The 26,852-nt window shown below is 40.2% G+C and overlaps 1 protein-coding gene across 2 annotated transcripts in view; it reads left to right on the top strand.

The window, feature by feature from the left end:
* The window catches only part of RANBP9 (RAN binding protein 9), a 365,674-nt gene extending 359,291 nt beyond the window's left edge, over positions 1-6,383 (top strand). For both annotated transcript variants that reach the window (XM_053714757.1, XM_053714758.1), the window contains 2 exons: positions 3,260-3,371; positions 4,576-6,383. In XM_053714757.1, coding sequence (XP_053570732.1) covers positions 3,260-3,371; positions 4,576-4,706 — 243 coding nt within the window. In that variant the 3' untranslated portion in view covers positions 4,707-6,383. The remainder of the gene's footprint in view (positions 1-3,259; positions 3,372-4,575) is intronic.
* The last annotated feature ends 20,469 nt before the right edge of the window (positions 6,384-26,852 follow it).

Below are 26,852 nucleotides of genomic sequence, written 5' to 3'. Positions count from 1 at the left end.
TCGGGAGGCTCGTGACAGGATAAGGGAGCACATAACCAATATTAAAGCAGGTAAAATCACAACCCCCTTAGTGCAACACTTTAAAAGTTTTCATGATAAAAGTGTGGCCTCCTTAAAATGGACCATTATTGAACAAGTAAAGTGCAAAAAGAGAGGAGGGGATAGAGATAGCCTGCTAGCAAAGAGGGAGGTCTTTTGGATACACAGATTGAAGACAAGAATCCCTACAGGGTTAAACTCTGAATATGATATAATTAATTTTTGGGAGTAAATCTGTGTCCTAAGGACCTCCCTCTTATGTTTGCATTTTGTAACACTAGAGTATGCATATTATAAATAAGCAATGAATGAAATAGGATGTTAGGTAACTAGCTTAAGGTTTAAAATACCTTAGAGGAATATTAAAGTATAACCATGCTATGTTTTTAGAACTATTTTGGGCATCTTGCAGTGCAATTATTATTATATTTGTCCATTGTAATTGGTTGGCAGCTTGATTCCATCATCCATTCCTGTTTACAGTATGTTTTCAAAAGTCTAATGCAGTGTTTATTACTATAAAGGTTGCTATAATGTTAATATGGTAGTTAAGTGCCAATATTAGGAATACGCCCAGGATAAAGTTTTTATCCAATCACGATTATGCACAGGTGTATATTAGAATAATGGGGATTATGAACTATAGCTACGACTACGGCCAGAAGGGCTGAAACGCGTCAGCATCACGTTCATTGAGTGTATTCCTAAGGCACTGTTTTGTCACCACAGATCGCTTTGTTTTAAGATCGAAATATCTGAATAATAAAGCCGTTTTAACTTGCTAAAGTCTACTGGTGCTGCTTATTATATTCAAAAGTTGAACATTATCAGTAGCAAATGGGAAAGGATTGGAACTACCTTTTCCCCTTCTTCAACTTTTAAGAAGTTGTTCCCGGTTCCTGACTCTCAGGTGGAACTGTGGGGTTCCATCCCTAAGATGGATGGCGCTATTTTGATGCTAGCTAAGCATACCACTATCCCTCTGGAGGACAGCTCTTCCTTTAGGGAACCTATGGACAAGAAGTTGGAAAGTTACCTGAGAAGAATGGTCCAACACACAGGTTTTTTTATTCCAGCCCTGCGAGACAGGCTTTGCAGTTCTGGCTTGCAGGGCTCTCTGGTTGAAATCTTGGTCCGCGAATATGGTTTCTAAATCCAGACTCCTTTCCTTACCATTCAAGGGGAAGGTTTTATTTGGTCCAGGTCTGGACTCTATCATTTCAACTGTTACCGAAGGGAAAGGTGCTTTCCTTCCGCAGGATAAGAACAACAGACCTTAGGGACAGCAGTCCTCTAATTTAGTTCCTTTCGTTTGGACAAGTCACAGAGAACTCAATCATCCTCCAAGCCTGAGCAGCCCAAGAGTACCTGTAAGCCTTCTCAGTCCAAACAGACTAAGAAGCCAGCAGATAACAAATCTGCATGAAGGGACGGCCCCTGATCCAGGATCGGATCGAATAGGAGGCAGACTGTTTTTTTCTCAGACGTCCGGTTTTAGGATGTGCAGGATCGTTGGGTGCTGGAGTTTGTCTCTCAAGGATACAGGATAGGATTTAAATCTCATCTGCCCAGGGGCAGATTCCTTCTCTCCAGACTATCTACAAGACCAGAGAAGAGGACAGCCTTTTTAGATTGTGTATGGGATCTAGTCTCCTTAGGAGTAATCATCCTGGTACCTGCATCAGAAAGAGGTCTAGGGTTCTATTCAAACCTCTTTGTGGTTCCCAAAAAGGAGGGAACTTTTCGTCCAATTTTGGACTTGAAGTGCTTAAACAAATTTCTAAGTGTCCCCTCCTTCAAGATGGAGACAATCAGATCGATCCTTCCCCTGGTTCAGTAAGGACAATTCATGGCTACCATCGATCTGAAGGATGCATACCTGCATGTTTTGATCCACAAGGATCAGTTTCAGTTCCGGAGGTTTTCCTTTCTAGATCAGCACTTCCAGTTCATATCACTTTTGTTTGGCTTAGCTACTGCCGCCAGGATATTTACAAAGATTTTGGGTGTTCTACTAGTTGTGGCCAGCAGCACCTTACCTGGCACAGGCACCATCTTTTTCGTCTGGCAAGGGATCACTCGGAATTTCTCCTGAGTCGTCTTCAGTCACATGGATGGAAGATAAACTTGGAAAAGAGTTCTCTTACACCAAATACCTGGGTGAATTTTCTAGGTTCAGTCATAGACTCGCTATCCATGAAGATCTTTCTAACCGATCAGAGATGTTGCAAGCTGGCAACAGCGTGTCTAGCCCTCCAGGCCTCCTTAAGACCTTTGGTGGCCCAGTGCATGGATGTAATTGGACTCATAGTGTCTTCCTTTTGCCAGATTCCATCTACGACCCTTACAACTTTGCATGCTGAGGCAATGGAACGGGGACCATTCAGACCTGTCCCAACGGATCGTATTGGACAGCTTGTTGAGACTCACTCTTTTGGTGGCTCTGTCAAGATCATCTATTTCTAGGCACGTGCTTCTTGAAACCGTCTTGGCAGATTGTGACTACGGACACCAGTCTTGCTGGCTGGGGAGCCGTTTGGGGTGCCAGGAAGGCACAGGGGTTGTGGAGTCAGGAGTAGTCCACACTTCCGAACAATATTTTGTAACTTTGGGCAATCTTCAACGCGCTGAAGGCTTTGGCTGGGGTATCTTTGCCTCCTCCTGGTGACCAGGTGTTGTATTTTCCAACAGTAAGGAATGAAGTTGTGCCAGGAAAGAAAGGAATTTATCTGGTAAGCATAAATTTAGTTTTTTATAGAAACAAAAAAAAAGAAAATAGAGTATCTCTAAAGTTTTATGGGATGGGAAAGTCAAAATGAAACTTACATGATTCAGATAGAGCATGTCATTTTATACACTTCTAAATTATTTCCATTTTCAAATGTGCTTTGTTCTCTTGGTATTCCTTGTTGAAAAAGAATGTGCACATATCCTACACTAGTGTGAGCTGGTTGCTGATTGGTGTCTGCACAGATTTGTCTCTTGTGATTGGCTAACTAGATGTCTTCAGCTAGCTGCCAGTAGTGCAATGTTGTTCCTTCAGCAGCAAAGGATAACAAGAGAATGAAGCACATTTGATAATAGAAGTAAAATTGGAAAGTTGTTTAAAATTGTCTGATCTATCTGAATAATGAAAGAAAATGTTGGGATTTCCTGTCCCTTTAATTATGATATCCTGTTTATGACAGTGTATATTATTTTCTTTTCCCAATTCTAACAGGATGCATTTAGTTTGCTAGCATATTCTGATCCCTGGAACAGTCCCATCGGATACCAGCTTGATCCAATACAAAGAGAACATGTGTGCTCATCTCTTAACAGTGCAATATTAGGTAAGCTTTGTAATCTCTGCATGGCAATAAGTGTCACAACACAAAGAGAACTTAAACCTAAAGCGTATGTTTAGTTTACCAGAGCTCACAGATGCTCATCAAGCCTTGTTGCAAAAGTCAGTGTCAACTAATTATATCAAATTTCACTTGTAAGCTATAAAACGTGTACACAACTAAAATTATAATAATGATCCGTTATTAAGTGTTTCTATATTTTAATTATAAAATTCTGCAAAATGATATGAAATTTGTAAAATCACATCAAGAGCTGATGTTAGCTAAGTGAAAAAAACAACATTAAAACACCCAAGGCTGGGTAACAATATGGAATCAGTTAGCCACTGTGTTTTTACTTTCTCTTTAATCCTATGCATCTCTTGTTTCTGTTTACGATTGCAAAACCATCCTTTAAAATCCATAAGATAAGCTTGATTCTTGTTTTTCTCATCTTTACCCATTCAAAATATAAGAAAACCTGATGTTCCTTTCATATACATTATAAATGCAATTCAAGTGACTTTGACAGAGGTGTTTCTAATGGATTAGAACACAATAGAAAAGGAAGCCAAACACCCCAAGCTCAATGTGACATTTTTGCAGTGCATATCCTAATAGATTGGATGGTCCATGTTATTTTGTAAAAAGACATATTTTAAGAAAAACTATTATGTTCATAGTTAAAGGGACAGTCAACACCAGAATTTTTGTTGTTTTAAAAGATAGATAATCCCTTAATTACCAATTCCCCAGTTTTGCATAACCAACACAGTTATAATTATACACGTTTTACCTCTGTAATTACCTTGTATCTAAGCCTCAGACTGCCCCCTTATTCCAGTTCTTTTGACAGACTTGCATTTTAGCCAATCAGAGCTGTCTCCATGGTAAATTCACGTGCATGAGCTCAATGTTATCTATAGGAAATACGTGAACCAATGCCCTCTAGTGGTGAAAAACTATCAAAATGCATTTAGATTAGAGGCGGCCTTCAAGGTCTAAGAAATTAGCATATGAACCTCCTAGGTTTAGCTTTCAGCTAAGAATACCAAGAGAACAAAGCAAAATTGGTGATAAAAGTAAAAAGTAAGTTGGAAAGTTGTTTAAAATTGCATGCCCTATTTGAAACATGAAAGTTTTTTTTGGACTTGACTGTCCCTTTAATATTGTTTTTTTATAGTAATATGTTCTTTGTTTGATCTTACAGATATACACAATTTGCCAAAGCAGCCACCCCTATCGTTGGCATTGGAACAGGCTTCCCAGTGCTTAGAGATGATGGCCAAGTCGGGCATTGGTTCCTGTGCATTTGCCAGAGTAGCTGATCACTTACATTAGCTATGCAGGATCTAACTAAATCTATAGAATATTGGGTACTATAGGAAACTTAGACCAACTCTACTTATATTGAGTTTATTTAACATGTAACAAGCATGTGTCTAGCATTACATTTATATAGTGTTCTTCTTTAAGCTTTTTTTGTTACTTTTTTTTTGTGTAGTTCTGGTTTGACATAAAAGCAATAATTTGGGGTTTAACTATTTGAGTTATTAACATTATTGAGCCTATTCTACTATGTTTTCAATCTATAAATCACAAAGAAAAATGGAGAAACCAGAGGAGAGCAGGAAAACACAACCTTGTTATAGAAGAGTCGGGATAGTGTGAAGCACAGTGAATATTGCCTGCTTTTGGAGACAAAATCTAGAGTTTCTGATTAAAGGAACATGAAAGGTGTAATGCACCACTTCAGTGTCCCTTGTAGGATTCCAAAACAGAGAAGCACTTAACATAAACATATTTATTTCATGCAGATTTTAAATAAAACCTTACTTCCGGCCTATAGTCTACCACCCTGTTGTTTTCCCTCCAAGAATAGGCTTCAGGTGCTATTGCCAATCAAAGGCCATGGTGCCAGAGCCACGATTTTTAATGTTGGCAGTCTCCTGATTGCTCTCTGTCTTAAAGGGAACAGACAATGCACAATGACCCCTGAGAAAAAAGTACTTACAAAGTCTGCTCCCATTTTTTACAAAATGAAAGTTTCAGGAAACGTTTCCTTTAAAATATACACAAATGAAAATGCATATTTTAAATGCTTCCCTTTACTGCAGTCATCATATTGGAGTGATGTTTAAACCCTGATGCATTACTGTATAACTGTTTGTATTGTACTGAGCCACATTAAAGGGACATGATACCCACATTGTTTCTTTGATAATTCAGATAGAACATGCAATTGTAAGCAACTTTTCAATTTACTTCTATTATATAAATTTGCTTTGTTATCTTGGCATCCATTGTTAAAATCATATCTAGAAAAGCTGAGAAACAGCAATGTACTACTGGGAGCTTACCTGCTGACAGGTGGCTGCATACATGTGCCTCTTGTCATTGATTTACTAGATATCTTCATCTAGTTCCCAGTAGTGTATTGCTTCCCCTTCAACAAAGCATATACAGAGAATGAAGCAAAATTGATAATAGAAGTTACTTAAAATTGTATGGTCTATCTGAAACATGAGAGAACAATGTGTTTTTCATGTCCCTTTAATAGTACCGCATAAAGTTATTGTACAAATGCCATGTCTGGTATGTACCATTGTAAATACAAACTGCACCAATTACAGGTAGGGCATCAAATAGTGCTGCAAATTACCTGTCCTGCAGAATATCCTTCAGGAGCGACGTACTTAGATTTTATTATTTTTGCAGACATATATGATAGTTACCGGATGCTTTGATCAATTTGTGTGTGTTCCTTTATTACTTCAGGCCATGTCTTATTTGTTATGTGATAATATAACTTACTTATCGCATCCATTTCTTAATATGAGAAGAAGTTGTAACAATGGGAAAACTTCTAATACAAACCAGTGTGTGTTAATTTCATGATTTATAGAGAATAACCAAGTAAGTACCTTTTTTCTTTTTACACTTTTTAAGTGTTAAAATAACTATTGCAATAGAAAATGTTAATTTAATGAACCATTAAAGATTTACATTTTGAAAATATGAGTGGTGTTTTTTTTCTTCTGCTAATTATGACATGAAGGTTTGAATGAGCACAACCAGAAGTGCTCTGTATACATTGTTACCAATGCACCAGAGAACTCTGGGTAGGATATTTAAATTAGATATACAATATCTCATGCTTTTTGCTTCCGATACTGTGATACCACAGCAGTTCCCCTTTATGGGATAAGTGCAGTAAAAAACAAACCACTTCTAGACAGCTGTTTTGATTTTATTAAAATTAAATCTCATCAGCAGAATTCAAATGAGTATTGCTTTTTCTCTGGAAATAAGCTTCACCAAGAAGCAAATAAAACCTATCTTCTGCTGATGAGAGTTGCCTAGATAAATGTGTGTGTGTGTGTATATATATATATATACACACACACACACACACACTCTGAAGTCCCGCATCTCCAGATCAAATGAAGAAAATGGTTTAAAAAGTAGCAAAAAACGTAATTTGAAAAATGTTAAAAAAAATTGGAAAAAAACATGTAATAACATGAAAATCCAAATTACAGGCCTGTATCTTAGTTAGAGCACACTGCCAAATATGTTTTGGGCCAAGTCTCAGCCCTTGTTCATTGGCATGACCTGTGCTCTAACCCGATTGCTTTATTTAAAGACATACGGCCAGATTACGAGTTTTGCGTTATGAGGAGTGCGGTGCTAACTTGCACGTTATTGCCACCGCTCACCTACATCGCTGGTATTACAGGTTTCTCTTACAAGGTGTATCCAGTCCACAGATTCATCCTTACTTGTGGGATATTCTCATTCCCTACAGGAAGTGGCAAAGAGAGCACACAGCAAAGCTGTCCATATAGCTCCCCCTCAGGCTCCCCCCCCCCCCCCCGTCATTCTCTTTGCCGCTCTAACAAGTAGCATCTCCACGGGAGGGTAAAGTGAATGTGGTGTTAGATTTGTAGTACTCTCTAGCAGAAAGTGAAGAAGAATTCTGCTGAGAGGAAAATAATTTTAGCATGTTGTAACTAAAATCCACTGCTGTTCCCACACAGGACTGAGGAGTACAGGAAAACTTCAGTTGGGGGGAACAGTTTGCAGGCTTAACTGCTACAAGGTATGTTCAGTCATCTTTTTCTAGTCAAGACTTAGTAATGCTAGAAGACTGACAAGAATTCCCATGTGGGGAAGGTAAGCCATATTCTGAGACTCAGTATAGAAGGAAGGCTTAATTAACAGGGCTGAAAGACTGGTGGACACTTTTAAAGGGCAATCGATTATTTTATAGAGAAAATATGATGATTGTACAAGTTTTTAACACTTTTGGAGTGTTTTTTGGGGTTTTATTCCACATGGCAGAATTTTAGACACCTATAGAGGGTTTGCAAGGCCCCACAACTCCGGAGTGGAGAGGGAGGGGGCCTAATTTTCACGCCTCATTTGCGCAGTTCATATAGCAGACAGCTTCATGCAGCTTCACGTGGAGGGTCCAAAGAATACTGGAGGACTTCATAGAGGCTTATTTCTATCAAATTAATCCCCAGGGGCAAGGTAGGGCCACAGCAGATTGCTGTGGCATGGTGCTGTAGTTTGCTATCCGGTTGTAAACTTTAGGTTGCTCCGGTTTGGGCATTAACCCCTTAATGACCACAGCACTTTTCCATTTTCTGTCCGTTTGGGACCAAGGCTATTTTTACATTTTTGCAGTGTTTGTATTTAGCTGTAATTTTCATCTTACTCATTTACTGTACCCACACATATTATATACAGTTTTTCTCGCCATTAAATGGACTTTCTAAAGATACCATTATTTTCATCATATCTTATAATTTACTATTAAAAAAAATTATAAAATATGAGGAAAAAATTGAAAAAAACACACTTTTTCTAACTATGACCCCCAAAATCTGTTACACATCTACAACCACCAAAAAACACCCGTGCTAAATAGTTTCTAAATTTTGTCCTGAGTTTAGAAATACCCAATGTTTACATGTTCTTTGCTTTTTTTGTAAGTTATAGGGCCATAAATACAAGTAGCACTTTGCTATTTCCAAACCATTATTTTTCAAAATTAGCGCTAGTTACATTAGAACACTAATATCTTTCAGGAATCTCTGAATATCCATTGACATGTATATATTTTTTTTAGTAGACATCCCAAAGTATTCATCTAGGCCCATTTTGGTATCTTTCATGCCACCATTTCACCGCCAAATGCGATTAAATACAAAAAATCGTTCACTTTTTTACAAATTTTTTCACAAACTTTTGGTTTCTCACTGAAATTATTTACAAACAGCTTGTGCAATTATGGCTTAAATGGTTGTAAATTTTTCTCTGGGATCCCCTTTGTTCAGAAATAGCAGACATATATGGCTTTGGCGTTGCTTTTTAGTAATTAGAAGGCTGCTAAATGCCACTGCGCACTACACGTGTATTATGCCCAGCAGTGAAGGGGTTAATTATGGAGCATGTAGGGAGCTTTTAGGGATAATTTTAGCTTTAGTGTAGTGTAGTAGACAACCCCAAGTATTGATCTAGGCCAATTTTGGTATATTTCATGCCACCATTTCACCGCCAAATGCGATCAAATTAAAAAAAAAACGTTAAATTTTTCACAATTTTAGGTTTCTCACTGAAATCATTTACAAACAGCTTGTGCAATTATGGCACAAATGGTTGTAAATGCTTCTCTGGGATCCCCTTTGTTCAGAAATAGCAGACATATATGGCTTTGGCGTTGCTTTTTGGTAATTAGAAGGCCGCCAAATGCCGCTGCATTTCACACGTGTATTATGGCTAGCAGTGAAGGGGTTAATTATGTAGCTTGTAGGGAGCTTGCAGGGTTAATTTTAGCTTTAGTGTAGAACTCAGCCTCCCACCTGAAACATGAGACCCCCTGATCCCTCCCAAACAGCTCTCTTCCCTCCCCCACCCCACAATTGTCCCCGCCATCTTAAGTACTGGCAGAAACTCTGCCAGTACTAAAATAAAAGCTATATTTGGGCTTTTTTGTGGGGGGGGGTTTTTAGCATATTTACATATGCTGCTGTGTAGGATCCCCCCTTAGCCCCCAGCCTCACTGATCCCCCACCAAAGAGCTCTCTAACCCTCCCCCTCTGCCTTAATGGGCACCATCTTGGGTACTGGCAGCTGTCTGCCAGTACCCAGTTTAGTGAAAAAATTTGCCTTTTTTTTAAGAAAAAAACCTTTTCTGTAGTGTAGCTTCCCCCCCCCCCCAAGATCAACCCCCCACCCCTTCCAGATCTCTTAGCTGTTTATTTACAGCTTTCAAAAATGTTTTATTTTTTTAGTTTTGCAAGTTTATTTTTCTGTAGTGTAGCGGTTCCCTCCCGCCCCGTGCACGCGCCCGCCCGCCGCCCCCCGTGCACGCGCGCGCTCCCGTGCGCGCTCCCGCCCCCCTCCAGCCCACTCGGCACATCGATGGCCGCCCACCCGCCTCCCAGACTTGCTCCCACCCACCAACGATACTGGCCACCGATGTCCGGTGCAGAGAGGGCCACAGAGTGGCGCTCTCTGCATCGGATGGCCAAGGGGGGTTATTGCAGGATGCCTCGATATCGAGGCATCACTGCAATAACCGGAAAGCAGCTGGAAGCGAGCAGGATCGCTTCCAGCTGCTTTCCAGACCAAGGACGTACGCCACACGTCCTCGGTCATTAACTGTCTTTTTTTTGAGGACGTGTGGCGTACGTCCTTGGTCGTTAAGGGGTTAATTGACTTGAAAATTTCTGTGCAATCATACCAAAGAAGTTTTTCCTAAAAAGCGTGATAGCTCGGTTTTAAGAACAGAGTATGAGCAATCAGAAGCTTTGGAAGATTTATCTGTGGTACCCTCACAACACTCTGAAGTGTCGGTGAGGGATGGGCTGTCCGAGGGAGAAATTTCTGACACTGGAAAAGTTTCTCAGCGGGCAGATTCAGATTCCTTAGCGTTTAAATTTAAGCTGGAACACCTCCGCGTGCTGCTTAAAGGATTACTTTCTGTTATAATTTTTAAGCTAAACAACTAACATATTAAAGTTAATAAACATTAATTAAAACCTACTGACCTATATTTTCTCCAAAACGAAGTTTCATAACGTTCTAAAAGTTATATCTTTTATTCGCCGATGATGTCACGTTATCCTGCGCACTATTTTCAGCACTGCATGTTCAAAATACTTAAACCAATAACTTTGTGTTTAAAGCGCCATTTTGAAACCTAGGTATTTCAAACGGATTGGTACAGAGCAAAGGATACCCACGGAGTGGGTTTGGAAAACAATTAAATTTGCAGACAAGATTTCTGATATACGGTAGAGATATGTTAATGAAATGCTATTGATAAAAAGCGTATTTGGGGTAGTTAGTTAGTAACAGGCATAGAAAATATTTACTTACAGTGGCCCTTTAAGGTGGTATTAGCTACGCTGGATGATTGCGACCCCTTGGTGGTACCAGAGAAATTGTGTAAAATGGACAAATATCTAGAAGTCCCTGTATACACTGATGCGTTTCCGATCCCTAAGAGGGTGGCGGATATTGTGGATAGGGAGTGGGAGAGACCAGGTTGTACCCTTTGTCCCCCCCCCCTATCTTTAAGAAAATGTTCCCCATTACTGATCCTAGGCGGGACGCATGGTAGACGGTCCCTAAGGTAGAGGGGGCAGTTTCAACACTAGCCAAGCGCACAACCATACCAATCGAAGACAGTTGTGCGTTCAAAGATCCTATGGATAAAAAATTAGGTTTACTAAAGAAAATATTTGTTCAACAAGGTTTCCTTCTCCAGCCTATTGCCTGCATTATTCCGGTAACTACTGCAGCGGCTTTCTGGTTTGAGGCGCTGGAGGAATCGTTCCAGACTGAGACCTCATATGATGATCTTATGGATAGAATTAAGGCTCTAAAGATGGCTAATTCTTTTATCACAGATGCCGCCTTTCAATTAGCTAAGTTAGCGGCGAAAAATTCTGGTTTCGCTATCATGGCGTGTAGAGCGCTTTGGCTTAAGTCATGGTCAGCCGATGTGTCGTCTAAGACAAAGCTACTGAATATTCCTTTCAAAGGGAAGACCCTTTTCGGGCCCGAGTTGAAAGAGATTATTTCGGATATCACTGGGGGAAAGGGCCATGCCCTCCCGCAAGACAGGCCCTTTAAGGCTAAAAACAAGGCTAATTTTCGTTCCTTTCGCAACTTCAGGAGCGGTCCTGCTTCAACCTCTGCGACCGCAAAGCAAGAGGGTAACACTCCACAGCCCAAGGCAACCTGGAAGCCTTTGCAGGGATGGAACAAGGGTAAACAGGCCAAGAAGCCTGCAGCTGCTATTAAGACAGCTTGAAGGGGTAGCCCCCGATCCGGGACCGGATCTGGTAGGGGGCAGACTCTCTCTCTTTGCTCAGGCTTGGGCAAGAGATGTTCCCGATCCCTGGGCATTAGAGATAGTTGCTCAGGGATATCTTCTGGAATTCAAGGACTCTCCGCCAAGGGGAAGGTTCCACATTTCTCGTCTGTCTTCAGACATGACAAAGATAGAGGCGTTCTTACGCTGTGTAGAAGATCTACTCAAGATGGGAGTGATATGTCCAGTCCCAACTACAGAACAAGGACTGGGATTTTACTCAAACCTGTTTGTGGTTCCCAAAAAGGAAGAAACTTTCAGACCAATTCTGGATCTAAAAATTCTTAACAAATTCCTCAGAGTTCCATCCTTCGAGATGGAGACCATTCGGACAATCTTACCAATGATCCAGGAAGGTCAATATATGACTACCGTGGATTTAAAGGATGCGTACCTTCATATTCCTATCCACAAAGATCACCATCAGTTCCTAAGGTTCGCTTTTCTGGACAAGCATTACCAGTTTGTGGCCCTTCCCTTCGGGTTGGCCACCGCTCCAAGAATTTTCACAAAGGTGCTAGGGTCCCTTCTGGCGGTACTAAGACCGCGGGGCATTGCAGTAGCACCCTATCTGGACGACATCTTAATACAGGCGTCGTCTTTTCTCAGAGCCAAGGCTCATACGGAAATTGTTCTGGCCTATCTAAGGTCTCACGGGTGGAAAGTGAACACCGAAAAAAGTTCTCTGTCCCCACTCACGAGGGTTCCCTTCCTGGGGACATTAATAGACTCGGTAGAAATTAAAATATTTCTGACGGAGGTCAGGAGGTTAAAGCTTCTCAGCACTTGCCGAGCTCTTCATTCCATTCCTCGGCCATCTGTAGCTCAGTGCATGGAGGTAATCGGATTAATGGTAGCAGCAATGGACGTGGTTCCTTTTGCTCGAATTCATCTCAGGCCACTGCAATTGTGCATGCTCAAACAGTGGAATGGAGATTATGCAGATTTGTCTCCCCAAATCCAACTGGACCAGAACACCAGAGGTTCTCTTCTCTGGTGGTTGTCTCAGGATCACCTGTCTCAGGGAATGTGCTTCCGCAGACCAGAGTGGATCATTGTAACGATCGACGCCAGTCTGATAGGCTGGGGCGCAGTCTGGGGCTCCCTGAAAGCTCAGGGCATATGGTCTCGGGAAGAGTCTCTTCTCCCGATAAACATTTTGGAACTGAGAGCGATATTCAATACGCCCCAGGCATGGCCTCAGCTAGCGGCGGCCAAGTTCATCAGATTTCAGTCGGACAACATCACGACTGTAGCATACATCAATCATCAGGGAGGAACAAAGAGTTCCTTAGAGATGAAGGAAGTAACCAAGATAATCAGGTGGGCTGAGGATCACTCTTGTCACCTATCTGCAATTCACATCCCAGGAGTAGACAACTGGGAAGCGGATTTCCTAAGTCGTCAGACTTTTCACCCGGGGGAGTGGGAACTCCACCCGGAGGTATTTGCTCATCTGACTCGGCTCTGGGGCATTCCGGAGTTGGATCTGATGGTGTTCCGTCAGAACACCAAACTTCCTCTTTACGGTTCCAGGTCCAGGGATCCCAAGGCGGCATTGATAGATGCTCTAGTAGCGCCTTGGTCCTTCAATCTGGCCTATGTCTTTCCACCGTTTCCCCTTCTCCCTCGGCTGGTAGCCAGAATCAAACAGGAGAAGGCCTCAGTAATTCTGATAGCGCCTGCGTGGCCATGCAGGACTTGGTATGCAGACCTAGTGGACATGTCAGCCGCTCCACCATGGACACTGCCAATGAGGCAGGATCTTCAAATACAGGGTCCATTCAAGCATCCAAATCTAGCTTCTCTGAAGCTGACTGCCTGGAGATTGAACGCTTAATTCTATCCAAGCGTGGGTTCTCTGAATCAGTCATAGATACTCTGATCCAAGCTAGAAAACCTGTCACCAGGAAAATTTACCATAAGATATCGCGGAAATATCTTTGTTGGTGTGAATCCAAGGGTTACTCGTGGAGTAAGATTAGGATTCCAAGGATATTGTCTTTTCTCCAAGAAGGATTGGAGAAAGGTTTATCAGCTAGTTCCTTAAAGGGGCAGATATCAGCTCTGTCTATCCTTTTACACAAGCGTCTGGTAGGAGTGCCAGATGTTCAGGCGTTTGCACAGGCGTTAGTCAGAATCAAGCCAGTCTATAAATCAGTGGCTCCTCCATGGAGTCTAAATTTAGTTCTTTCAGTTCTTCAAGGGGTTCCGTTTGAACCTTTACATTCCATAGATAGTAAGTTATTATCTTGGAAAGTTCTGTTTTTGGTAGCTATATCTTCGGCTCGAAGAGTTTCAGAATTATCTGCTTTGCAGTGTAATTCACCCTATCTGGTATTCGATGCAGATAAGGTAGTTTTGCGTACCAAACCTGGTTTTCTTCCTAAAGTGGTTTCTAATAAGAATATTAACCAGGAAATTATTGTTCCTTCTCTGTGTCCTAATCCATCCTCAAGGAAGGAACGACTATTGCACAATCTTGATGTGGTTCGTGCTTTAAAATTCTATTTACAAGCAACTAAAGATTTCAGACAAACATCATCTTTGTTTGTTGTCTATTCTGGTAAGAGGAGAGGTCAGAAAGCAACTGCTACCTCTCTTTCCTTCTGGCTGAAAAGCATCATCCGATTGGCTTATGAGACTGCTGGACAGCAGCCTCCTGAACGAATTACAGCTCATTCCACCAGAGCTGTGGCTTCCACATGGGCTTTCAAGAATGAGGCTTCTGTTGAACAGATTTGTAAGGCAGCGACTTGGTCTTCACTGCATACTTTTGCCAAATTTTACAAATTCGATATTTTTGCTTCTTCGGCGGCTATTTTTGGGAGAAAGAGTTTGCAAGCAGTGGTGCCTTCCGTTTAGGTTACCTGTCTTGTTCCCTCCCTTCATCCGTGTCCTAAAGCTTTGGTATTGGTATCCCACAAGTAAGGATGAATCCGTGGACTGGATACACCTTGTAACAGAAAACAGAATTTATGCTTACCTGATAAATTACTTTCTCTTACGGTGTATCAAGTCCACGGCCCGCCCTGGTAATTAAGCCAGGTTAAAATTTTTGTTTAAACTACAGTCACCACTGCACCCTATGGTTTCTCCTTTTTCTCCTAACCATCGGTCGAATGACTAGGGGGGCGGAGCCTGAGGGGGAGCTATATGGACAGCTTTGCTGTGTGCTCTCTTTGCCACTTCCTGTAGGGAATGAGAATATCCCACAAGTAAGGAGGAATCCGTGGACTGGATACACCGTAAGAGAAAGTAATTTATCAGGTAAGCATAAATTCTGTTTTCTTTCATATAATTGGCAAGAATCCATGAGCTAGTGACATATGGGATATACAATCCTACCAGGAGGGGAAAAGTTTCCCAAACCTCAAAATGCCTATAAATACACCCCTCACCACACCCACAATTCAGTTTTACAAACTTTGCCTCCTATGGAGGTGGTGAAGTAAGTTTGTGCTAAGATTTCTACGTTGATATGCGCTTCTCAGCATTGTTGAAGCCCGATTCCTCTCAGAGTACAGCGAATGTCAGAGGGACGTGAAGGGAGTATCACTTATTTGAATACGATGATTTCCCTCCTACCTCCCTTTTCAGATCGACGATATACTCTCAATTTACCATTACCTCTACTAATAACTGTTTTAGTACTGGTTTGGCTATCTGCTATATGTGGATGGGTGTCTTTTGGTAAGTATGTTTTTATTACTTAAGACACTCTCAGCTATGGTTTGGCACTTTATGCAATTATATAAAGTTCTAAATATATGTTTTGTACTTATATTTGCCATGAGTCAGGTTCATGTATTTCCTTCTGCAGACTGTCAGTTTCATATTTGGGAATGTAAACACTTTAAGAAATTTATTTCTTACCTGGGGTTTAGTCTTTTTTCAATTTGACTACTTTTTGCAATTGCGGGTGTTAGGCCCGCGGGTGCGTCAAATGCTAGACTTTATTGCGTCATTTTTGGCGCAAACTTTTTTTGGCACGAAAATATACGTTTATGACGCAACTTTTGTCATTTCTGGCGTCATACGTGACGCCGAGACCTTTCACACGGCGTCGTTTTCACATGAGATCTCTACAGCTTTGTATGCTGAATCAATGGTGCAGGGATTATACAAAGATATCACAATTAATATCCTTGAATCCCAATGTACGACACTCTCTGACATGGTGGATAGATCACCATCGTTTGGTTCAAGGGGCTTCTTTTGTTCGCCCAACCTGGACTGTGATCACAACAGATGCGAGTCTTTCAGGTTGGGGAGCTGTTTGGGGGTCTCTGACAGCACAAGGGGTTTGGAAATCTCAAGAGGCGAGATTACCAATAAATATTTTAGAACTCCGTGCAATTCTCAGGGCTCTTCAGTTCTGGCCTCTACTAATGAGAGAACCGTTCATTTGTTTTCAGACAGACAATATCACAACTGTGGCTTATGTCAATCATCAGGGTGGGACTCACAGTCCCCAAGATATGAAAGAAGTATCTCGGATACTTGCTTGGGCGGAATCCAGCTCCTGTCTAATCTCTGCGGTGCATATCCCAGGTGTAGACAATTGGGAGGCGGATTATCTCAGCCGCCAGACTTTACATCCAGGGGAGTGGTCTCTCCATCCAGATGTGTTTTCTCAGATTGTTCAGATGTGGGGGCTTCCAGAGATAGATCTCATGGCTTCTCATCTAAACAAGAAACTTCCCAGATACCTGTCCAGGTCCAGGGATGTTCAGGCGGAAGCAGTGGATGCGCTGACACTTCCTTGGTGTTATCAACCTGCTTACATCTTCCCGCCTCTAGTTCTCCTTCCAAGAGTGATCTCCAAAATCATCATGGAGCAGTCTTTTGTGTTGCTGGTGGCTCCAGCATGGCCACACAGGTTTTGGTATGCGGATCTGGTTCGGATGTCCAGTTGCCCGCCTTGGCCACTTCCGTTACGGCCGGACCTACTGTCTCAAGGTCCGTTTTTCCATCAGGATCTCAAATCATTAAATTTGAAGGTATGGAAATTGAACGCTTAGTTCTAAGTCATAGAGGTTTCTCTGATTCAGTGATTAATACTATGTTACAAGCTCGTAAATCTGTCTCTAGAAAGATTTATTATAGAGTTTGGAAGACTTACATTTCATGGTGTTCTTCTCATAAATTCTCCTGGCATTCTTTTAGAATTCCTAGAATTTTGCAGTTTCTTCAGGATGGTTTGGATAAGGGATTGTCTGCAAGTTCCTTGAAAGGACAAATCTCTGCTCTTTCTGCTTTATTTCACAGAAAGATTGCTATACTTCCTGATATACACTGTTTTGTACAGGCTTTAGTTTGTATTAAGCCCGTCATTAAGTCAATTTCTCCTCCTTGGAGTCTTAATTTGGTTCTGAGGGCTTTACAGGCTCCTCCATTTGAACCTATGCATTCTTTGGACATTAAACTACTTTCTTGGAAAGTGTTGTTCCTTTTGGCTATCTCTTCTGCTAGAAGAGTTTCTGAGCTATCTGCTCTTTCTTGTGAGTCTCCTTTTCTGATTTTTCATCAGGATAAGGCAGTTTTGCGGACTTCTTTTCAATTTTTACCTAAGGTTGTGAATTCTAACAACATTAGTAGATCCTTACATTCTTTGGATGTGGTAAGAGCTTTGAAATATTATGTGGAAGCTACTAAAAATTTCAGGAAGACTTCCAGTCTATTTGTTTTATTTTCTGGTCCTAGGAAAGGTCAGAAAGCTTCTGCTATTTCCTTGGCTTCTTGGTTGAAACTTTTGATTCATCAAGCTTATTTGGAGTCGGGTCAAACCCTGCCTCAGAGAATTACAGCTCATTCTACTAGATCAGTCTCCACTTTATGGGCTTTTAAGAATGAAGCTTCAGTTGATCAGATTTGCAAAGCAGCAACTTGGTCCTCTTTGCATACATTTACTAAATTCTACCATTTTGATGTATTTGCTTCTTCGGAAGCAGTCTTTGGTAGAAAAGTTCTTCAGGCAGTTGTTTCAGTTTGATTCTTCTGCTTTTGATTTAAGTTTTTTTCTTTCAAAAGTGAAAATAAACTTATTTTTTGGGTTGTGGATTATTTTTTCAGCGGAATATGGCTGTTTTTATTTTATTCCCTCCCTCTCTAGTGACTCTTGAGTGGAAGACTCCACATCTTGGGTATTGATATCCCATATGTCACTAGCTCATGGACTCTTGCTAATTACATGAAAGAAAACATAATTTATGTAAGAACTTACCTGATAAATTCATTTCTTTCATATTGGCAAGAGTCCATGAGGCCCACCCTTTTTATGGTGGTTATGATTTTTTTGTATAAAGCACAATTATTTCCAAATTTCCTTTGTTGATGCTTTCTACTCCTTTCTTATCACCCCACTGCTTGGCTATTCGTTAAACTGAATTGTGGGTGTGGTGAGGGGTGTATTTATAGGCATTTTGAGGTTTGGGAAACTTTGCCCCTCCTGGTAGGATTGTATATCCCATATGTCACTATCTCATGGACTCTTGCCAATATGAAAGAAATTAATTTATCAGGTAAGTTCTTACATAAATTATGTTTTTTCTAAACCCGGCGTTGAAAGGCAAGAAGTGAGCATACAGCAAAATTGTTCTCCATACCGCACTCCAATACCAGCGCTGCTTATGTCAGCGTTGAGCTGGTTGTACGTACTTGTGCGCGATTTCCCCATAGACATCAATGGGGAGAGCCGGCTGAGAAAAAGCCTAACACCTTCAAAAAAGCAACGTAAAGCTCCGTAACGCAGCCCCATTGATTCCTATGGGGAAGCACATTTTATGTTTACACCTAACACCCTAACATGAACCCCGAGTCTAAACACCCTATTAACCCCTAATCTGCCTCCCCCGACATCGACGACACCTAAATTATACTTATTAAACCCTAATCTGCTGCCCCCAACATCGCCAACACCTACATTATACTTATTAACCCCTAATCTGCTGCCCTCAACATCGCCGCCACCTACCCTTATTAAACTCTAATCTCCCTCCCCCGATGTCGCCGCAAGTTACCTACATTTATTAACCCCTAATCTGCCGCCCCCAATGTCGCCGCCACTATAATAAACATATTAACCCCTAAATCGCCGCACTCCCGCATCGCAATTATTAGTTAAATATTATTAACCCCCCTAATCTGCCGCCCCCAGCGTCACCGCCACTATACTATGTTTATTAACCACTAAACCTAAGTCTAACCCTAACACCCCCTAACTTAAATATATTTAAAATAAATCTAAATAAAACCTACTATTAATAACTAATTCCTATTTAAAACTAAATTCTTAACTGTAAAATAAACCCTAAGCTAGCTACAATATGACTAATAGTTACATTGTATCTAGCTTAGGGTTTATTTTTATTTTACAGGCAAGTTTGTATTTATTTTAACTAGGTAGAATAGTTAAATAGTTATTAACTATTTACTAACTACCTAGCTAAAATAAATACAAATTTACCTGTAAAATAAAACCTAACCTAAGTTACACTAACACAACACTACAATTAAATAAATTACCTAAATTAAATATAATTAAATAAATTAAATACAATTACCTAAATTACAACAAAAAAAACCCAAATTACACAAAATAAAAAACAAATTACACCTAATCTAATAGCCCTATCAAAATAAAAAATGCCCCCCCAAAATAAAAAAAAAAACCTAAACTACCAATAGCCCTTAAAAGTGCCTTTTGCGGGGGAATCAGCTCTTTTACCTGAAAAAAAAATACAACACCCCCCCCAACAGTAAAACCCACCACCCACACAACCAACCCCCCAAATAAAACCCTAACTAAAAAAACCTAAGCTCCCCATTGCCCTGAAAAGGGCATTTAGCTCTATTGCAGCCCAAAGCTCTAACCTAAAAATAAAACCCACCCAATAAACCCTTAAAAAAAAAAAAACTAACACTAACCCCCTGAAGATCCACTTACAGTTTTGAAGATCCAACATCCATCCTCCACGAAGCTGGGAGAAGTCCTCAACGACGCCGGGAGAAGTCTTCATCCAAGCTGGAAAAAGTGGTCCTCCAGAGGGGCAGAAGTCTTCATCCAGACGGCATCTTCTATCTTCATCCATCTGGCGCGGAGTGGGTCCATCTTCAAGACATGCGGGGCGGAGCATCCTCTTCGAATGAAGTCTTCTTCCTGAATGAAGGTTCCTTTAACCCTTTAATGACCACAGCACTTTTCCATTTTCTGTCCATTTGGGACCAAAGCTATTTTTACATTTTTGTGGTCTTTGTGTTTAGCTGTAATTTTCCTCTTACTCATTTACTGTACCCACACATATTATATATCGTTTTTCTCGCTATTAAATGGACTTTCCAAAGATACCATTATTTTCATCATATCTTATAATTTACTATAAAAAAATTATAAAATATGAGAAAAAAATGGAAAAAAACACACTTTTTCTAACTTTGACCCCCAAAATCTGTTACACATCTACAACCACCAAAAAACACCAATGCTAAATAGTTTCTAAATTTTGTCCTGAGTTTAGAAATACCCAATGTTTACATGTTCTTTCCTTTTTTTGCAAGTTATAGGGCAATAAATACAAGTAGCACTTTGCTATTTACAAACCATTTTTTTTTCAAAATTAGCGCTAGTTACATTGGGACACTGATATCTTTCAGGAATCTCTGAATATCCCCCAAAGTATTGATCTAGGCCAATTTTGGTATATTTCATGCCACCATTTCACCGCCAAATGCGATCAAATACAAAAAATTGTTCACTTTTTCACAAATTTTTTCACAAACTTTTGGTTTCTAACTGAAATTATTTACAAACAGCTTGTGCAATTATGGCATAAATGATTGTAAATTTTTATTTGGGATCCCCTTTGTTCAGAAATAGCAGACATATATGGATTTGGCATTGCTTTTTGGTAATTAGAAGGCTGCTAAATGCCACTGTGCACCACACGTGTATTATGCCCAGCAGTAAAGGGGTTAATTAGGGAGCATGTAGGGAGCTTTTTGGGGTAATTTTAGCTTTAGTGTAGTGTAGTAGACAACCCCAAGTAATGATCTATGCCCATTTTGGTATATTTCATGCCACCATTTCACCGCCAATTGCGATCAAATTAAAAAAAAAGTTAAATTTTTCACAATTTTAGGTTTCTCACTGAAATCATTTACAAACAGCTTGTGCAATTATGGCACAAATTGTTGTAAATGCTTCTCTGGGATCCCCTTTGTTCATAAATAGCAGACATATATGGCTTTGGCATTGCTTTTTGGTACTTAGAAAGCTGCTAAATGCCGCGGCGCATCACACGTGTATTATGGCTAGCAGTGAAGGGGTTAATTAGGTAGCTTGTAGGGAGCTTGCAGGGTTAATTTTAGCTTTAGTGTAGAGCTCAGCCTCCCACCTGAAATATCAGACCCCCTGATCCCTCCCAAACAGCTCTCTTCCCTCCCCCACCCCACAATTGTCCCCGCCATCTTAAGTACTGGCAGCAACTCTGCCAGTACTAAAATAAAAGATATATTTAGGCTTTTTGGGGGGGGGTTTAAGCATATTTACATATGCTGCTGTGTAGGAGCCCCCAACCTGACTGATCCCCCACCAAACAGCTCTCTAACTCTCCCCCTCTGCCTTAATGGCCGCCATTTTGGGTACTGGCAGCTGTCTGCCAGTACCCAGTTTAGAATAAAATAGTTGCTTTTTAATTTTTTTCCCCATTTTCTGTAGTGTAGCTCCCCCCCCACCAAAGAACAAACCCCCACCCCCTCCTAGATACCTTTGATTGTTATTTTTTTTAAAATATAAACTTTTTTTCTGACACTTTTAGTTCTGTCTTTTCTGTAGTGTAGCGGTTCCCACCCGCTCCCGCCCCGTGCACGCGTGCGTGCCCCCATCGGCCCCGCCCCCGATCCCGCCCCCCTCTAAATTACCCGGCCCATCGATGGCCGCCCACCCGCCTCCCAAGTCGGCTCCCACCCACCAACGATACCGGCCATCGATGTCCGGTGCAGAGAGGGCCACAGAGTGGCTCTCTCTGCATCGGATGGCCATCTACAGTTATTGCAGGATGCCTCCATATCGAGGCATCACTGCAATAACCGGAAAGCAGCTGGAAGCGAGCAGGATCGCTTCCAGCTGCTTTCCACACCGAGGACGTGCAGGGTACGTCCTCAGGCGTTAACTGCCTTTTTTTTGAGGACGTACCCTGCACGTCCTCGGTCGTTAAGGGGTTAAATGAATGCAAGCTCAATCCTATTGGCTGATTGCATCAGCCAATAGGATTTTCTCAACCTTAATTCCGATTGGCTGATAGAATTCTATAAGCCAATCGGAATCTAAGGGACGCCATCTTGGATGACGTCATTTAAAGGAACCTTCATTCGGGAAGAAGACTTTGTTCAAAGAGTATGCTCCGCGCCGAATGTCTTGAAGATGGACCCGCTCCGCGCCAGATGGATGAGGACTTCTCCCGGCTTCGTTGAGGATGGATGTCGGATCTTCAAAACTGTAAGTGGATCTTCAGGGGGTTAGTGTTAGGGTTAGGTTTTTTAAGGGTTTATTGGGTGGGTTTTATTTTTAGGTTAGGGCTTTGGGCTGAAATAGAGCTAAATGCCCTTTTAAGGACAATGTCCATACAAATGCCCTTTTCAGGGCAATGGGGAGCTTAGTTTTTTTTTTAGTTAGGGTTTTATTTGGGGGGTTGGTTTTACTGTTGGGGGGGTTGTTTGTATTTTATTTTCAGGTAAAAGAGCTGATTTAATTGGGGCAATGCCCCGCAAAAGGCCCTTTTAAGGGCTATTGGTAGTTTAGTTTAGGCTAGGGGTTTTTTTATTTGGGGGGGGGCTTTTTTATTTTGATAGGGCTATTAGATTAGGTGTAATTAGTTTAAATATCTTGTAATTTGTTTTTTATTTTGTGTAATTTAGTGTTTGTTTTTGTAATTAAGGTAATTGTATTTAATTTAGGTAATTTATTTAATTGTAGTGTTAGGTGTAACTTAGGTTAGGTTTTATTTTACAGGTAAATTTGTATTTTTTTTAGCTATGTAGTTAGTAAATAGTTAATAACTATTTGGTAACTATTCTACCTAGTTACAATGAATACAAACTTGCCTGTAAAATAAAAATAAACCCTAAGCTAGATACAATGTAACTATTAGTTATTTTGTAGCTAGCTTAGGGTTTATTTTATAGGTAAGTATTTAGTTTTAAATATGAATTATTTAGTTATTAATTGTAGGTTTTATTTAGATTTATTTTAATTATATTTAAGTTAGGGGGTGTTAGGGTTAGACTTACGTTTAGTGGTTAATAAATATAATATAGTGGCGGCAACGTTGGGGGCGGCAGATTAGTGGTTAATAAATGTAGGTAGGTGGCGGCGATGTTAGGGACAGCAGATTAGGGGTTAATAATATTTAACTAGTGTTTGCGAGGCGGGAGTGCGGCGGTTTAGGGTTTAATATGTTCATTCTAGTGGCGGTGATGTCCAGAGCGGCAGATTAGGGGTTAATAATTTTATTTTAGTGTTTGCGATGCGGGAGGGCCTCGGTTTAGGGGTTAATATGTAGTTTATGGGTGTTAGTGTACTTTTTAGCACTTTAGTTATGAGTTTTAGTTATGAGTTTTACAGCTCTGTAGTGTAAAACTCATAACTACTGACTTTAGAATGTGTTACGAATCTTGCGGTAAGGCAAAAAAAGTGTGCGGGACACCTGTATCTACAAGACTCGTAATAGCAGTGGTAGTGAAAAAGCAGCGTTATGAGCCTTAACACTGATTTTTTACTCATAACACAAGACTCGTAATCTAGCCGGTAGTTACTAGATAATTACAAACACTTGTTACATTGTTATCCCTTGACAACAGTAAATGGATTACAAACATTCAATTTATAAATGACAACCCACAACCATATCCATCACCAATATTTATCAATAGCTGTGTATATATATATATATATATATATATAGCATCAAAAAAAGACCTTGCACTCGCTGGATTTTTCAACAAACTTTTTACTTGGCAAAATTAGTGACGTTTCGGGGACAGTGTATCCCCTTCCTCAGACAGTGAATGCTTCAAACATTAGTGAATTTATACAAACAAACAAATAACCCCTCCCCCCAATTAGCAAAAAAAACCGCCAAATGTGTTGCTATGGTGACCATATGTCACAAAGTGACAAAAAAAATACTATAGTTTATAAACCAGATGGTAAATAAACAAAAATAAATAATAAATAAGTAATCAAATAAAAAAAAAAAAAAATAAAATAAAAAAAAAAAATAATAATAATTATTTATTTTTATTTGATTACTTATTTATTTATTTTTTTGTTCATTTACCATCTGGTTTATAAACTATAGTATTTTTTTGGGGACTTCTCTTGCTGGGTTCTCTTGATCTATCATGTTTTCAATCTTTGGGGTGTTTTGGGTACTTTCTCTTGGGAAGGTCTATTGGCTGTGGGGTCTCCCATCTACCTCGTCCTCCTCTAATTGGCGGTGCTACCGTGTATGATATTTATATACCCCCACCACATTACGGCAGGATTGGTATACAGTATATATTGTATAGTAACTTTATAGTAGTGGTATAGTTATTGTAGCGGCGCCCACTATGAGTGTTGATAGATATGCGCTTTATCATAGATAGGGTACAGTGTTCTAGTGTAGACAATATAACGCTTAGCATTTAATCTGCTACAGAATATTGTTGGCTTGTTCCTTTGTTTCAGTTTAGGATCGTTGTGACCCATCGCCATGACAACCGCAACCCGGGTGATTGGTGCATCGCCACACACGTGATCGGCTGATGCAGTTCCGGGTCTGTCTTCCTTTCCTACTGCGGATGCGGTTGCGATGGCGTGGTACACGGCGATCGGTATCAGAACTTTGATTGTTTTTGTGCATGGTAGGTTGTGAGTCAGTACATATATTTACTTAGTGCCTGACAGCTCAGTTAATAACACATGAGGCTTTCAATATTGGTTGGCTCCCCATACATAACGGTTATAAGGGGTATGTTGTGATTACTATAACTGTGGAATGTAAATTTGTTTACCATGTTTAGTACTGCTCTAGGTCTTTTAATATGAACATTTGCACTGTCACAGCTGGTATAGGAGCATTGATCGCTTATACTGCATTTTATATATGATGTTTATACTATGTTCACTTTGTGACATATGGTCACCATAGCAACACATTTGGTGTTTTTTTTTTGCTAATTGGGGGGAGGGGTTATTTGTTTGTTTGTATAAATTCACTAATGTTTGAAGCATTCACTGTCTGAGGAAGGGGATACACTGTCCCCGAAACGTCACTAATTTTGCCAAGTAAAAAGTTTGTTGAAAAATCCAGCGAGTGCAAGGTCTTTTTTTGATGCTATAATTAACTCTACTAGCACCCTGGTTGCTGCAATTAAGTGAGAGTGCACATCTTTGCTAAACGTATATATATATATATATATATATATATATATATATATATATACTTTCAATGACGCGCACTCTCACAAACTTAAATCAACCGCCAGGGTTCCAATGTGCGCATCATTGGAAGTTTAAAATTGTACTGTTGCAGCACCCACCTATTTGTTTTCGACGACTTCTTTCTTGTGATTACTCTGCATTTGGGCTTTGTTGCACTGTAACCACTATTGCACGGTATTCACTAATGTGTTGGTGAGTCTATTTATTAGAGTATATCAGTATGGATTATTTCACATGTTCTAGTTCTGATATGAAAATCTAGCCTGTTATGGGTACTTGAGGACTGTGGTTAAAAAATACTGTTGCTAGAATACTTTTTGAGCCTCAGGCTGAAACCACAGGCACTGACTCTGCCAATGATGTATTTCATTGGCAGAGTATTTCTTTCATGTAATTGGCAAGAGTCCATGAGCTAGTGACGTATGGTATGGTTTGGGATATACAATCCTACCAGGAGGGGCAAAGTTTCCCAAACCTCAACATGCCTATAAATACACCCCTCACCACACCCACAATTCAGTTTTACAAACTTTCTATGGAGGTGGTGAAGTAAGTTTGTGCTTGATTTGCAGTTTGTGCTTGATTTGAGGCTCATAATTCTGTTTCAAGAAAGATTTATTATCGGGTTTGGAAGACCTATATTTCATGGTGTTCTTCTCATAAATTCTCCTGGCATTCTTTTAGAATTCCTAGAATTTTACAGTTTCTTCAGGATGGTTTGGATAAAGGTTTGTCTGCAAGTACTTTGAAGGGACAAATCTCTGCTCTTTCTGTTTTATTTCATAGAAAGATTGCTAAACTTCCTGATATTCACTGTTTTGTGCAGGCTTTGGTTTGTATCAAGCCTGTTATTAAATCTCAATCAATCTCTCCTCCTTGGAGTCTTAATTTGGTTTTGAAGACTTTGCAGGTTCCTCCTTTTGAGCCTATGAATTCTCTGGATATCAAACTACTTTCCTGGAAAGTGTTGTTTCTTTTGGCCATCTCTTCAGCTAGAAAAGTTTCTGAATTGTCTGCTCTCTCTTGTGAGACTCCTTTCTTCTACAAGATATGACTAGTCCACGGATTTCATCCTTACTTGTGGGATTTATCCTCCTGCTAACAGGAAGTGGCAAAGAGCACCACAGCAGAGCTGTATATACAGGGAGTGCAGAATTATTAGGCAAGTTGTATTTTTGAGGATTAATTGTATTATTGAACAACAACCATGTTCTCAATGAACCCAAAAAACTCATAAATATCAAAGCTGAATAGTTTTGGAAGTAGTTTTTAGTTTGTTTTTAGTTATAGCTATTTTAGGGGGATATCTGTGTGTGCAGGTGACTATTACTGTGCATAATTATTAGGCAACTTAACAAAATACAAATATATACCCATTTCAATTATTTATTTTTACCAGTGAAACCAATATAACATCTCAACATTCACAAATATACATTTCTGACATTCAAAAACAAAACAAAAACAAATCAGTGACCAATATAGCCACCTTTCTTTGCAAGGACACTCAAAAGCCTGCCATCCATGGATTCTGTCAGTGTTTTGATCTGTTCACCATCAACATTGCGTGCAGCAGCAACCACAGCCTCCCAGACACTGTTCAGAGAGG

This window comes from Bombina bombina, chromosome 5 (genome assembly GCF_027579735.1).
Source record: "Bombina bombina isolate aBomBom1 chromosome 5, aBomBom1.pri, whole genome shotgun sequence".
Taxonomy (NCBI): Eukaryota; Metazoa; Chordata; class Amphibia; order Anura; family Bombinatoridae; genus Bombina; species Bombina bombina.
Note: the sequence above shows the minus strand (reverse complement) of the source record. Positions and strands in the feature narration are given on the sequence as shown.